This window comes from Arachis stenosperma, chromosome 7, assembly GCF_014773155.1.
Source record: "Arachis stenosperma cultivar V10309 chromosome 7, arast.V10309.gnm1.PFL2, whole genome shotgun sequence".
NCBI classification, from domain to species: Eukaryota; Viridiplantae; Streptophyta; class Magnoliopsida; order Fabales; family Fabaceae; genus Arachis; species Arachis stenosperma.
Window position 1 is genome coordinate 3922195 of NC_080383.1, and position 13139 is coordinate 3935333.

Here is a 13139-nt window from a genome sequence, read left to right on the forward strand (position 1 = left end):
ATTTTCATTACGTAACATCCATCTATATATATACCCAAAAATTTTGTGATTCTTGGTGTGTAATCTATATCCATTCTCTTCTCCCTCCATTGCATATATATATATCACACTATGCTTCTCTCTCTTTGTTAATTATTTTTCTCACAATTATTGCATATCATCATATATATGCCTCTAAACATGGCACTTCATGCATAAAAAAATAAAAATAAAAAAAATCAAAATTCAATATAATCACACAAAAATTAAAGTTTTGCATGCAACCGTTTCTTTAGTTTCTTTCGTCACCATTTTTGGCGGATACCAATTCAATTATTATATATATATATACTCATAAAATTCCACAAAAGCCAAATTAATTAGAAAGAAATCATACACACACAAGCACATACACCCTCTTAGATTGTTCATTTTCTTCTGCCATCTTTTAGATATGGGGTCTTTTGCCATATCTAGTGTTGTGATGGTTGTTGTTCTTGTTTTTTATGTTTTTGTGGAGACAAATGGAAGTGTAGGAGGGTGTGACTTGTTTCATGGTAGCTGGGTTTTGGATGAATCAAATTCATACCCACTTTATGAAATATCAAAATGTCCATTTATTGAGAAAGAATTTGATTGCATAAATAATGGTCGTCCTGATCAATTCTATCTCAAGTATAGATGGCAGCCCACTGCTTGCAACTTACCAAGGTACATATTCATCCTTCTACTTTTTTTTTAGTTTTTAATTTAAAATATGTTAGTGTATGTGTGCGTGCGCACCGAAATAGATATACATAAATATTCTTAGATTTGGTTTGGTAAAATTTTTTGTTATATTATTTTAATAATACGTATTTATGGTATTTAAAAGTTAAAAATACTTTTTAAAGTATTTAAGGAGATCTCTTTTAAAATTATCCGTGTTTATGAAAATTAAATTATATATTAATAAATATTTATATTTATATTTATATTTATATTTATATCTATTATAATTTTTTTAAATTTTAAAATTAATTTTATTAAATACGATATGTCTATTAAAAATTATTATTTACCAAATATAAAATCTATTATATATATCATTTATGCATTTTTATATTATTAGTTGAAGTGTATGTGCGTGAGTTTATATTTTATTTAATTTAACAGTAATGTATCATTTTAATTTCTAATATTTATGTTAAATTTTAATTTTGTCTATAATGTTTAATATCTTATTCTTATTCTAAATGTTTTATTTTTATTTTAATTTTGTAGTTAAATTTTTTTTTCATAAATATTTTTTCATTATAATTTTCTTTTAAATAGCAGCAAGAATAATAATTATACTAATTATAGTGATGACTATAGTAATTTAAAAATAAAAAAGATAATAATTAAAAAATATTTTTGAAAGAAAAAATTCAATTTTGACAAAAAGACACAAATAAAATGAAATAAAACATTCGAGACAAAAATATGATGTTTTAAATGTTATAAATAAAATTAAAACTTAACTGAAATTTAGAGATTAAAACAGTTTACTCGTAATTTAATAATAAATAAGATATTAGAGTCGACTATATATATTATCTTATATTTGTACACTATCCTTTTGGAATGTATTACATGAACTCTTTAATTTTAAAACTACTAGTTGTTTGACTAAGGTCAGGAAAAGAAAACACAAATTAAAGAAAGTTAAAAACAGATAGAAATACAAAAAAAGTTGTAATGAAATTAAAGGAAGCTCATTGGTTTCATAGTAATTTCTTATCGGAAGTTGGGTAGTTGAATTTGGCATGAGGTGAGGCCTTGCTAATAGGCTGAAAAAATGAAGCTAGCAAGAACTTCATTTTCTTGGAAAGGATTATTTCTTTAATTTCGATCATGCATGATGCATGTCCTCTTTAATTTCCTAAAATTACTTAGTGATTAAGAATTTAATTTTCTATTTTATTCTTAATAAATTCTATTCTCTCTCGGTAATTAAACAATATCACTCACATGCAATAGTTTATAGGTGAATTTTAAGGTGGCTATAATCTAATGTCTAATTTTTACCTAACTTATTTTTTTATGATAAAGTTTGAATATTTAATAAATATTTGTTTTTATGTAATATTTAACTAAATATTTAGTTAAAGCTATTGCTTGTGCTATATGTTTCTTCCAAAGATTCCATCATTTTACTCTCAACTTAGAATTATTGAAACATGAACAACAACTACTTAATTAATTTAGTGGACCTTTTTATGGGTAAGACACCTTTGTCAAGTAACCATGTGTCTGATAAAACTAAAACATAATTAGAAACTTTTAGATCAGTTAAGTAATAAGACAAAAAAGATTAATTAGTTATGGATCTCCTCCTCTATTTTTCATGCTACAACAGTTGGAATTGAATGTGACATTTTTTCTAATGTAGATTCCACGCTTCCTCTTAGGGTCCACTTATTGTTACCATATGATATATATAATATAAACATTCTGAAAGGAAAATATTTGCTTGACTTGTTTTACAAGCTACTAGTTATTAGATGGCTAACTAACTAATAACACTCATGTAGATAATAATAGAAACATGATACATATCATTACTTGGATATCTATGTTTCTCTTGTTCTTGTAATTCACTTTATAATTCCTTTATTAATTACCATGTTGAATGAAATCGGCTAATAAATCCGGTTTATTTAAATATATATTAATCAACTTTTTATTATAAAAATATTTTTAATCTTTATTTTTTAAGATATAGGAATTAAAATTTAAAATTTATGATTTAAACATTAAGATAAAATAAAAAATAATTTGAAATATTAGTTGATATTAACTAAAAAAATTAACTCTAAAAATATTGTACACACTAATTAATTAGTTACTAAATTAATCACTATATATTTATATATAAATACACGTATAATTTAACTTAATTTTAATATATATTTTATACAAATAATTTATTTTTTATTTACAACACCTAATATGTTGATACAAATATATAGCTATGTACAAAAAATACAATTCGTTTTATGAATTAGTTCAAATTCTTAACCACTAATTAATTATTGTGTAGAAAAGTATATTTAGTATCTTATAAAAAAATTATTATATTACTATAAATAATCATTAGTTTAATTATTTGTCTACATATTTGATTTTTCTATTATAATAGATTTAGTTATTTTAGTAGTAATTATTTAGTTGCAATGTGAATTAATATATATAAATATACATATTAATTGATTTAATAGATGATTTTTAATTTATATTGAAGCATTTTTATTAGTTTATTATTCAACGATCACATATATTAATTAATTAAATAAAGAATAGGCATGATTATATGGTGCCGTGAACCACTAGAAGATAATATAAATGTTTTTTGTCTTTTTGGGGGGGCACTCCCTAATAACAAGTTGTCAAGCACCAAATGCAAAAAAGATAGACTTAGGTTGTTAGCCTTATATATACACATTTAAACTAATTAAAAATCTATAAAGTTAAGTGCATATATATATATATATATATATATATATATATATATATATATATATATATATATATATATATATAATAATTCCGTGGAGAATTGATCAATTGAGAGAGATAGTGTTGTAATGTTGCTTTCATCTATTTTGTCATCAAATAGAATAGCACATCCAATATTAGACAAAATAAAGTTTAGTTTTAATGATCATTAATTGTGATGATGTACTCAAATTGAATTAGTCTACTAGTTAGTTTACTAGTCCGTTTAAATAAGTGTCAAAATTTAAATTTTGCTTTATGTATATATACAACAATCTATTAGTCAGCAATAAATCTTTAAATAGAATTTAGTATTACATTAGATTAATTTTTAGCCTGTCGAACCAAAAGATACTGTGAATAATTTAAAAAAATTAATTGTGATGATGTAACTAATTGGATTGGTCTAATAATTAGTTTACTAGCCGTTTAAGTAATTGTCGAAAATTCAAATTCTGCCTTATGTATATAGTAATTTATTGGTCAACAACAAACCTTTAAATAAAGTTCAGTGTCGCAGCGGATTAATTTTTGGTCTGTTGGGCTGAAGAATACCGTGAGAAATAAAAAAAATTAATTGTGATGATGTAATTTTAAATGGACCCATCACTTTTGAATATAATGCAGATTCAATGGGTATGATATGTTAACAAGACTTAGAGGGAAGAGTATATTATTTGTGGGGGACTCATTGAGTTTGAATCAATGGCAATCACTCACTTGCATGCTTCACACAGCTGTGCCACAAGCTCAGTACACTTCTCTCAGAAATGGAGATCTTTCCATCTTCACCTTCCCGGTTAGATCTCTTTAATTTCTAGCCTCATCTTCAATTATTAATTTTAATCTTATATGTTATTGATCTCTTAGTTTATTATATTTATTTAGGGTTCAGCTTTTTTTTTAATTAATATCTGCCAATTTTTTTAATTTTAAATTTTAATCTTAAATAAAAAAATAAGTGTTAAAAAATAATTTTGAATATAAAAAATTGATTAATATTAATTAATTAAAAGTTGGTTTCTATATATACTACTTATGTATTTATTAATTATATCATGAATCATTATCATGATTAACACATGAGTTGGACGTAGCTAGTACAAGTGGATAACTATCTAATTAAAATTCGCATTCACTCACAAAAGATGTTAAATTAAATGGGTTGCAATAATAATAAATTATGTATGGGATTTGTGGTGACAATTTAAATGCAATAACATTCATTTGATTATTGTCCCTTCCTAAAAGAAGGTCTTGAAAATGATAGATTTGGAGCCGAAAAGTGTGATAAATTATTGAAAAATAAATAACAATGTATAAGTATTAATTATATAATGCACTAATGCTTATCCCTCATCATTAATTTTATTTAGATTATTAATGGATTTTCACTGAAAAAACCGATTCACAAAAATAGTGTGTGTTTGGTTTCTATTTTTATTTATTTATTATTATTATTAGTAGTATTTTTTTGTTTTTTAATTTTATGAAAAAATAATTAAAATAATTAAATTATATTTTATATTTTTATTTTTTTATAAAATTTAAAAAATAAAAAATACTAAAAATAAAAACAAAAAATAAAAATACAACCCAAAAATATTAAGTTGGCGTGGCCTATACTTTAATATTATTTATTTATTTTTATTCCGGATATATATATATATATATATATATATATATATATATATATATATATATTGTTTTTTCATGTATATGACAAAAAACTAAATTAAAGTAATGGACCACAACTTATTAATTAAGAATAATGCATGGTTAGCATAAATATATTCAATCATGTATGAGGTTATGTACAAGGGTCAGATTGGTAGTTCAGTAGTTGCAATATCATGCGTTGAACTATTGGAATTTGGAAAAGGACCTGTCTACTACAATGGTCTTCTAATTTCTATGGATATTTTAATTAATTTCCGAAGCATCTTTTTTAAATATTATTATTCAGCGACTAATCTCTTATATTCTCCCTTTGCTATGTTCCAAATTTAATTTAATTTGTACAAAGATGCTTTAATTTTTAATTATTTCCCTAGCATACTTTTGTTATAGCACCAGATATTGGCTAATTTAATTAAGACAAAACATCAAATACAATAAAAAAAATAATTTTATGAGAATATTTTAGTCTTTGTTAAAATTAGTACAAGAAAAGGTATTCTAGTGTTTATAAATTCAACGTAATTTTGTCTTCCTACAGTTAAATTCTAATTTCTAATACAATTAAGCGGTCTTAATTAATTCATCAATAATAGATATATTAATCTTTTTAAAAATAATCCTAAAAATGTATTTTTGTCAAAATATTAAAAATCATACTTTATTCTTTTGACAAAATTCATTATAAAGGTAATTTATTTTTTAAAAAAATAATTAGAATAACACTTTAATACATTATATTGTATATTATATATATTATACTTCAGATAGTTAATTATTATTATTATTATTATTATTATTATTATTATTATTATTATTATTATTATTATTATTATTATTATCCACGTGATGATGACTCATTTAGTTACATATAATTTTCAGAGCTTCGATGTCACCGTGAAGCTTTCTCGGAATGCATTTTTGGTGGATACAGTGAGTGAAAGTATTGGTCGCGTTCTTAAATTGGATTCAATCGAAGCTGGAAAACTTTGGGAAGGAAACGATATATTAATATTCGACTCTTGGCATTGGTGGCTTCACACCGGAAGAAAACAACCGTATGTATACAGAATAAGGTGAAAATTTAGGTGCAGTTGACTTTACGTGAAGTTGATAACTGAGAGTCGTTAGATAATTTGACTGATTTGACTAAATTTTTATCTAATAGCTCTTAACTATCAATTTCACGTGAAGTCGAGTGCATCAGAATTTCCACTATAGAATAATTAAGACATGCATCAATTATTATTCATCTTATATATAGAAAAAAATCTGTCAAAAAATCGATCAAAAAAATATCGACAAAAAATTTGTCGCTAAATTGATAACTTTATCAAATTTTTAAATCCTAATTTTTGTGAATATTTTTTGTTGCTAATAAGATAATTTAGTATTTTTCGACAAAAAAAATTCTGTCAATAAAATATTACAACATAAAATCCGTCGATAAAGATTAAAATATTCGTCGTTAAATCCGTCTATAATAAATTATTTTATAGTAATGTAACTAATTTATTGTTATATAATTTATACAATGTCTTAGCTTCTCTTTTTTATTTGTTGTGCGTAATTAAACTTTGTAGATGGGATTACATTCAAGATGGAAATAATACATATAGAGACATGGATCGTTTGGTTGCATATACGAAAGCCTTAAGAACATGGGCCAAATGGATTGATGACAACGTTGACCCTACCAAAACTAGGGTGTTCTTCCAAGGGGTCTCCCCAGATCATTCCGAGTAAGTTTTGGCTTCTTTCTCACTCATTATCATTGCATTTTCTTCTTCTTTTTTTTATTTGAGAAAGTATAGGAAGTTAATGGAGTATCTATACAATGTATATAATGAGATTACAGGAATATTTGATTCAGTAGAATATCAAATATTTATTATCTTTGGTATTTAAATGGTTATTCTGAATAATATAAGTGTATTGTGTTTGAAAAATTAATAATATATTATTCTAAATGTTTATTTTTTAACTCATATTAGACTAAATAAATAATTTATTATACGCATTATATAAATTCTCCATTGACTCCTTAGCAGAATTTTTTTATTTATACCCTTTAGATTGTTGAATAATTTCAGTGGATCACAATGGGGGCAATCATACCCAAAATCTTGTGAGGGGCAAAGTCGTCCATTGAGTGGAAGTAACTACCCAGGTGGGCCACACCCAGCAGAGACAGCCTTAAAGGGTGTGCTTTCAAGTATGTCTAAGGCTGTGTACTTGCTTGACATTACTGAATTGTCACAACTTAGAAAAGATGGTCACCCTTCTGTATATGGCCATGGCGGCCACCGTGACACGGATTGTAGCCATTGGTGCCTGCCTGGTGTTCCTGATACTTGGAATCTTCTTTTCTATGCTGCTCTCTTTCAAACTTAATTTCTCTCCAATCTCCATGTATCTCTACCTAAGCTAATAGAATAATAGTAATTCTTATATATGTGTATGAAGGATAATAATAATAATAATAATAATAATAATAATAATAATAATAATAATAATAATAATACGCTTTATATTAATAAATATTAAATATTGTCGAGGGACAAGATTAGTTGTTGACGATTAATAAATATTAAATAAAATAAGTTTTGATTATTTTTAATTAATTTATTTTGATTAGCAAATATTTTCGTAATTCATTTTTAACAGTATACTAATTCTCCTTCTTCGTACATGTAAAAAAACATTTAATGAAAAGTCAAATATGATCACCATAATTCAGAAATTATTTTTAATATGAAAAGAGAGATGGTGTTTTAGTTGAATATTGATATTTAAAGCGTTTTATAGTATTGTGAATATTGTCCAACACGCTCCCTACGTGGTGCTAATACGTCTTCTACGTGTTGGTTAAGATGCTGCCATGTGTCCAACACGCTCTTCACGTGTTGGCCAGAATGCTGCCATGTGTCCAACACGCCATCCCATGTGTTGCAACACGCCCCCCCCTAACGTATTGACTTTCCACCTAAAAAATCCACTCATCTGTAATTAAATCAAATAATCTCATTTTCAACAAAAAACACCAATATTTTTTCTATATAAAAAAAAATTAGCCACCATAATCACTAAAGTCTCATTCATCACATAACTCATCATATAAAATATGTACATACGCATCATCAGTATTAATAATTCATGGATTATGCTTGCGATAAGGGACTTTGAGCCCGACCCTTTTTCATTCTCATAAAACAAAACCTCAGCAGTAGTATCGAACATCAAAATCAACTATTAAAATTTGTTATCAATTTAAAATGCATATTAAAATATAAAATATATATTAAAAATAAAGTAAACTATATAATATATGTATGTATACACAAATACATTAACGATTAATTTTAAAGTGTTTGTTATGGTACGATGATAAATTTATACGTACCGATACGTTTAAAATATAGACAAATAATAACAAGTCATGTAGAATTTATTTTCCACATCAATATTTAATTTTTGTTTTTTTAAATATATATTATAACCACTTTTACTAATACACCAATTTAATTAAATAAAAATAAAAAAAATATTTTTTATTTAATTTTAGAAAAAGTCTTAAACATTCTTCTTTTATTTGATTAGACAAAAATATTCTTTTAAATTAACGAAATTTTAGAATTCAATTAATCCTAATTTTATAGTTTCAAATAATTTAAACAACAAAACAAAAATATATTAAAAATACAAAAAATCAAAATTTCGTCATCTTCTCCAATTTCACTAATCATTGGTGCTCCCTCTAAACAAAACATATCAAAGAAACAAAAAATCAATCGCTCTTCGTCTTCTTCAATTACCCCTCTAAAACAAAGCAGTGAAAGTTCCAAACCATTGATTTTCAACAATACCACCTAATTCAAGGTCAAATTTTTTCCCTCTTATAATTGTCATGGCGAGGATCTTGGCCACCGCTTTTATTCTTGCAAGTTACTACTATAGCCGCCGCAGAGAGGACCCCAACGATGACGATGACGACTCAATTCATGAAGCCGAAACTTGGTGGCATCAATACTACGTCTCGACAACCACCACAACTAGAATTGGTGGCGACTTAGATGAGGATGCGTTAAAGTGGATGGCAGTGTAAAAGTACAAGAGTGGCAAAAGCAGAGCCGATAGCTGTTGTGTTTGTTTGAATGAATTTGAAGAGGGAGACGGTGTTAGGGCTTTGCTAGGGTTTATTAAATTAAATTAATAATGCGGGAAGAACTTAGGATTTTGGTTTGGAATTTTTACTGTTTTGCTTCAGAGGGGTAATTGGAGAAGACGAAGAACGATTGATTTTTTGTTTTTTTGATATGTTTTGCTTAGAAGGGGTACCATTGATTAGAGAAATTGGAGAAGATGAAAAAATTTTGATTTTTTTGTTTTTTTAATATATTTTTGTTTTGTTGTTTAAATTATTTGAAACTATAAAATTAGGATTAATTGAATTCTAAAATTTCGTTAATTTAAAAGGATATTTTTGTCTAATCAAATAAAATAAGAATGTTTAAGACTTTTTATAAAATTAAATAAAAAATATTTTTTTTTATTTAATTAAAGGGAATTATTAGTAAAAGTGGTGATATAATATATATTTAAAAAAACAAAAATTAAATGTTGATGTGGAAAATAAATTCCACATGGATTGTTATTATTTGTCCATATTTTAAACGTATCGATACATATGAATTTATCATTGTACCGTAACAAACACTTAATTTTAATAGCTAATTTTAATATAGAAATAATATTTTTGATAATTTATTCATACATGTATAGATTGATTATTGGCTCGGATCCTTATTACAAGGATCTAAGAAGCTCTGCATAAAAGAGTTGGTTCCAAGTATCAGGAACTCCAGGGAGACACCAATGGCTACAATCCATGCCATGATGCCTTGGTGAAGCATAAAGACCTGGGTGTCCATCTTTTCTCAATTGTGAAAGCATTGTTATGTTCATCAATTTCACTGCCTTTGACATTTTACTAATCACTCTCTCCACTATTTCTTCGCCTCGAATCTTCATCAATGGAATCTTTGCCTTAAAGATTGGCTCTGTTTCTTCACCGCAATGCTTCCCATCATAATTCCCCCAAGCGCTACCACTATATATTTCACAAAAATATAATACATAAATAAATAAATCAATAAATAAAATAAATAGGTATCTGAGATTTTTTTAAGAATTTATAGCTTGTTAGAAAAATATTAAATAAGTTGTTGAAAAGTTTTTATAATGAATTTATAAGTCCTTATCAGAAAGATGAATCATGTCAATTTATAAATCTAATATTCTAATGATTTATTTGATTTTTTTTAGAATGATACTTTCTTTTTTTAGAGATGTGTTTTTTTTTTCAATATCTTTTGTTTTTAATATTTTATGGAAAAAAATAGTAAAAATAATAAATTTTATTTTACACTTTTACTTTTTTATTTTTTTTCAAAATTTTAAAAAATATATTAACAATTAAAACAAAAAATAAAAACTCAAACTAAATATTATTTTAGTTGTCCTGTTTCTACTACAGAGCAAAGTAGCAATAGTTGTGTAAATTAAAATTATTTTGGGATCGGCTATATTACGTCTACATTAAAATCAGCTATCAAAATCAATTACTAATATAAAATACATATTGGAATAAAAATACATATTGAAATTAAATTAAATTACACATGTATTTTACATAAATAAATTAATAGCTAATTTTTGTTTTACTATAGGTGAAAATTCACTAACTTCATATAAAATTAAGAGTTGAGAACCGTTAGATGATAATTTAGTCAAATTTATCAAATTATTTAACAATTCTCATATAATTAACTACACACTATTGAGTTTCTACCTTTCAGATATTGTGTAATTAACATTATTAATTCATTATTTAGGGAACCTACTTAGGATGTCTTGCTGCATCTCCTCGGAAGAAGACTAGAGTCTTATGAAAATCAATGTTACTTTCCACCCACTGAGCCCATGTTGTTAGTGCCTTTTCATATGCAACCAAACGATCCATGTCTTTGTGTAAATCATTACCATCCGCTATGAAATCCCACCTGCACATAAACGTTGAACATCATAGCTAGTTAATCTAAAATACAAATAAGTATTTATAAGTGAATATTCACCTGCAGTTAATTTCACGGGAAGTTGATAATTGAAAGACGTTAAATAATAATTTAGTCAAACATATTTAATTATTTAACAGTTTTTAACTAACAACTTTATATGAAGATAACTGCATCTAAGTTTTTAATGCATATATGGTGGAAACTCCGGTGCAATCGACTTCACGTGAAGTTGATAGTTGAGAGCCATTAGATGAAAATTTAGTTAAATCAACTAAACCATCTAACGACTCTCAATTATCAACTTCACGAGAAGTAGACTGCACCTGAGTTTCTACCTGAATATATATAGTTAATTTTGGAGTTATGGATCTCACGGAGTTGCGGTTCCAGACTGAAGCCACCATAGCCATGAATTGAAAACCAGAACATCACTCTGTTGCCACAGAGTAGCATCAGAATCGGCAATAGAACTCAGATTCAAAACACGACCGTATGAAGTGCTTTCATTTTCTACTAGGAATGGATTCCATAACAATAGTATTGTCACATTGTGATTCTACATACACCGCAATAATAACATCGCATAATTAATGATTTGTTCGTCATAGTAAATTCATGATGAATAATTAACTATTATTACCGGAAAGGTGAATTTGGAGAAACCGTGATGGCGAATCCCTCCAATGAATGCAACGTGACGATGGTGTGAATGAAGTATGCATGTTAATGACTGCCACTGATTAAAGCTTATTGAATCCCCAACAAACGCTATCCGTTTATTCCTTAATCTCTCCAGAAAATCCTTACCATTAAACCTGAGCACATTATTTAATTATCATTCTTTCGTTAAACTAATTCTCTTTCAGTTATTTGTGGTTCAATGTTAAATTTTAATGCCCTAATAGTGTATAAAGATTTTATGTATGTATTTAATTACGTATAATAAGAAAAACCAAATCGCAAAAAGATAAAAGATAATTGTTATAGATTGTTATAGGCTGTGTATAAAAGGGAGACTGAAAGTAAGAAATAGAGATGGAAAGATAAAAACTAAATTAAGTTTCTGTAATATATTTGATGTAAAATATATTGAATTGAATTATGTCTTATTATTATATTTAGTTTAAGATAAATATGAAAATTGAGGAAAATATTTAGAATTTAAAAAAGTTAAATAGAAATATTTTTAAAAATAAATATTAAACTTTCGGTTTCTATTTTTTAAAAATCTCAATCTTATAACTAAAATTTTGTGTTATGAGACTGAAATTTTAGTTTTCGTCTCTAATCACCAAATACAATACTGAATTTCAATCCCTTAATCTCAATTTCCGTCTCTAAAAATAAATGCTACTACCATAGTGCGGAATCAACCTGATAGGAAAAATGATGATACCTTGGTAGGTTGCATGCATAGGGTTTCCATCTATATTTGAGATATTCTTTATCTGGACGACCATTTTGTTGGCAATCAAAGTGCATGTTTAGATGAAAACACTCACTTGAGTTGTAAAGAGGATATGAATCATCATAAATCCATGTTCCATGGTAGATATCACACCCCTTCAAATTATGAATCTCATCATCTCCCCCATTTACATAGCCAAAAAATTGTAGTAGTAGAACCAAAAATGCAATAACCATAGAAGATTATTAGTGTTTCAAGGCAAAAGAATAATGTTATGGAATCAAGGCATGCATGTAATGTAAACTTATAAAGATGGGGAAGTTATCATCAATTATTGTATGAAGAAAACGACTTAAACGTGCGTGCATTAACATTAATAATTTAACAATAAAAATTTAAAATAGTCCTTAACAATTATCTGGCAATGAGATCTTTTATGGGATTGATTTGCCTCTGTCCCAAAAAATGTCAATGTTGTT

The 13139-nt window shown here is 26.1% G+C and overlaps 2 protein-coding genes across 5 annotated transcripts; one reads left to right on the forward strand and one right to left on the reverse strand.

Moving 5' to 3' along the window:
- The first annotated feature begins 69 nt into the window (after positions 1 to 69).
- On the forward strand, positions 70 to 7716 carry LOC130940480 (protein trichome birefringence-like 43). 4 transcript variants are annotated; one of them, XM_057868609.1, is made up of 5 exons: positions 70 to 690; positions 4126 to 4297; positions 6058 to 6251; positions 6759 to 6917; positions 7251 to 7716. In XM_057868609.1, the coding sequence occupies exons 1-5, from the start codon at positions 434 to 436 to the stop codon at positions 7567 to 7569; spliced, it is 1101 nt and encodes a 366-aa protein (XP_057724592.1). In that variant the 5' UTR covers positions 70 to 433; the 3' UTR covers positions 7570 to 7716. The 4 variants fall into 4 exon arrangements, with proteins under 4 accessions (XP_057724592.1, XP_057724593.1, XP_057724594.1 ...); XM_057868610.1 differs by having other exon boundaries at positions 7269 to 7716; XM_057868611.1 differs by having other exon boundaries at positions 6058 to 6233.
- A 2181-nt stretch (positions 7717 to 9897) lies between these two features.
- On the reverse strand, positions 9898 to 12905 carry LOC130939177 (protein trichome birefringence-like 43). Its single transcript, XM_057867284.1, has 5 exons — positions 12649 to 12905; positions 11893 to 12067; positions 11627 to 11808; positions 11079 to 11237; positions 9898 to 10285 (listed from the first exon to the last, which is right to left on the reverse strand). The coding sequence occupies exons 1-5, from the start codon at positions 12894 to 12896 to the stop codon at positions 9982 to 9984; spliced, it is 1068 nt and encodes a 355-aa protein (XP_057723267.1). The 5' UTR covers positions 12897 to 12905; the 3' UTR covers positions 9898 to 9981.
- Between the last annotated feature and the right edge of the window lie 234 nt (positions 12906 to 13139).

Excerpts from the sequence above, each read along its gene's own strand:
- LOC130940480 (XM_057868609.1), top strand. The coding sequence starts at position 434 with ATGGGGTCTTTTGCCATATCTAGTGTTGTGATGGTTGTTGTTCTTGTT. Across the intron at positions 691-4,125 it reads ACTGCTTGCAACTTACCAAG|ATTCAATGGGTATGATATGT; the intron begins GTACATATTCAT and ends AATATAATGCAG. Across the intron at positions 6,252-6,758 it reads CCGTATGTATACAGAATAAG|ATGGGATTACATTCAAGATG; the intron begins GTGAAAATTTAG and ends TAAACTTTGTAG.
- LOC130939177 (XM_057867284.1), bottom strand. The coding sequence starts at position 12,896 with ATGGTTATTGCATTTTTGGTTCTACTACTACAATTTTTTGGCTATGTA. Across the intron at positions 11,809-11,892 it reads TCTCCAAATTCACCTTTCCG|AATCACAATGTGACAATACT; the intron begins GTAATAATAGTT and ends CGGTGTATGTAG. Across the intron at positions 10,286-11,078 it reads GATGCAGCAAGACATCCTAA|TGGTAGCGCTTGGGGGAATT; the intron begins GTAGGTTCCCTA and ends TGAAATATATAG.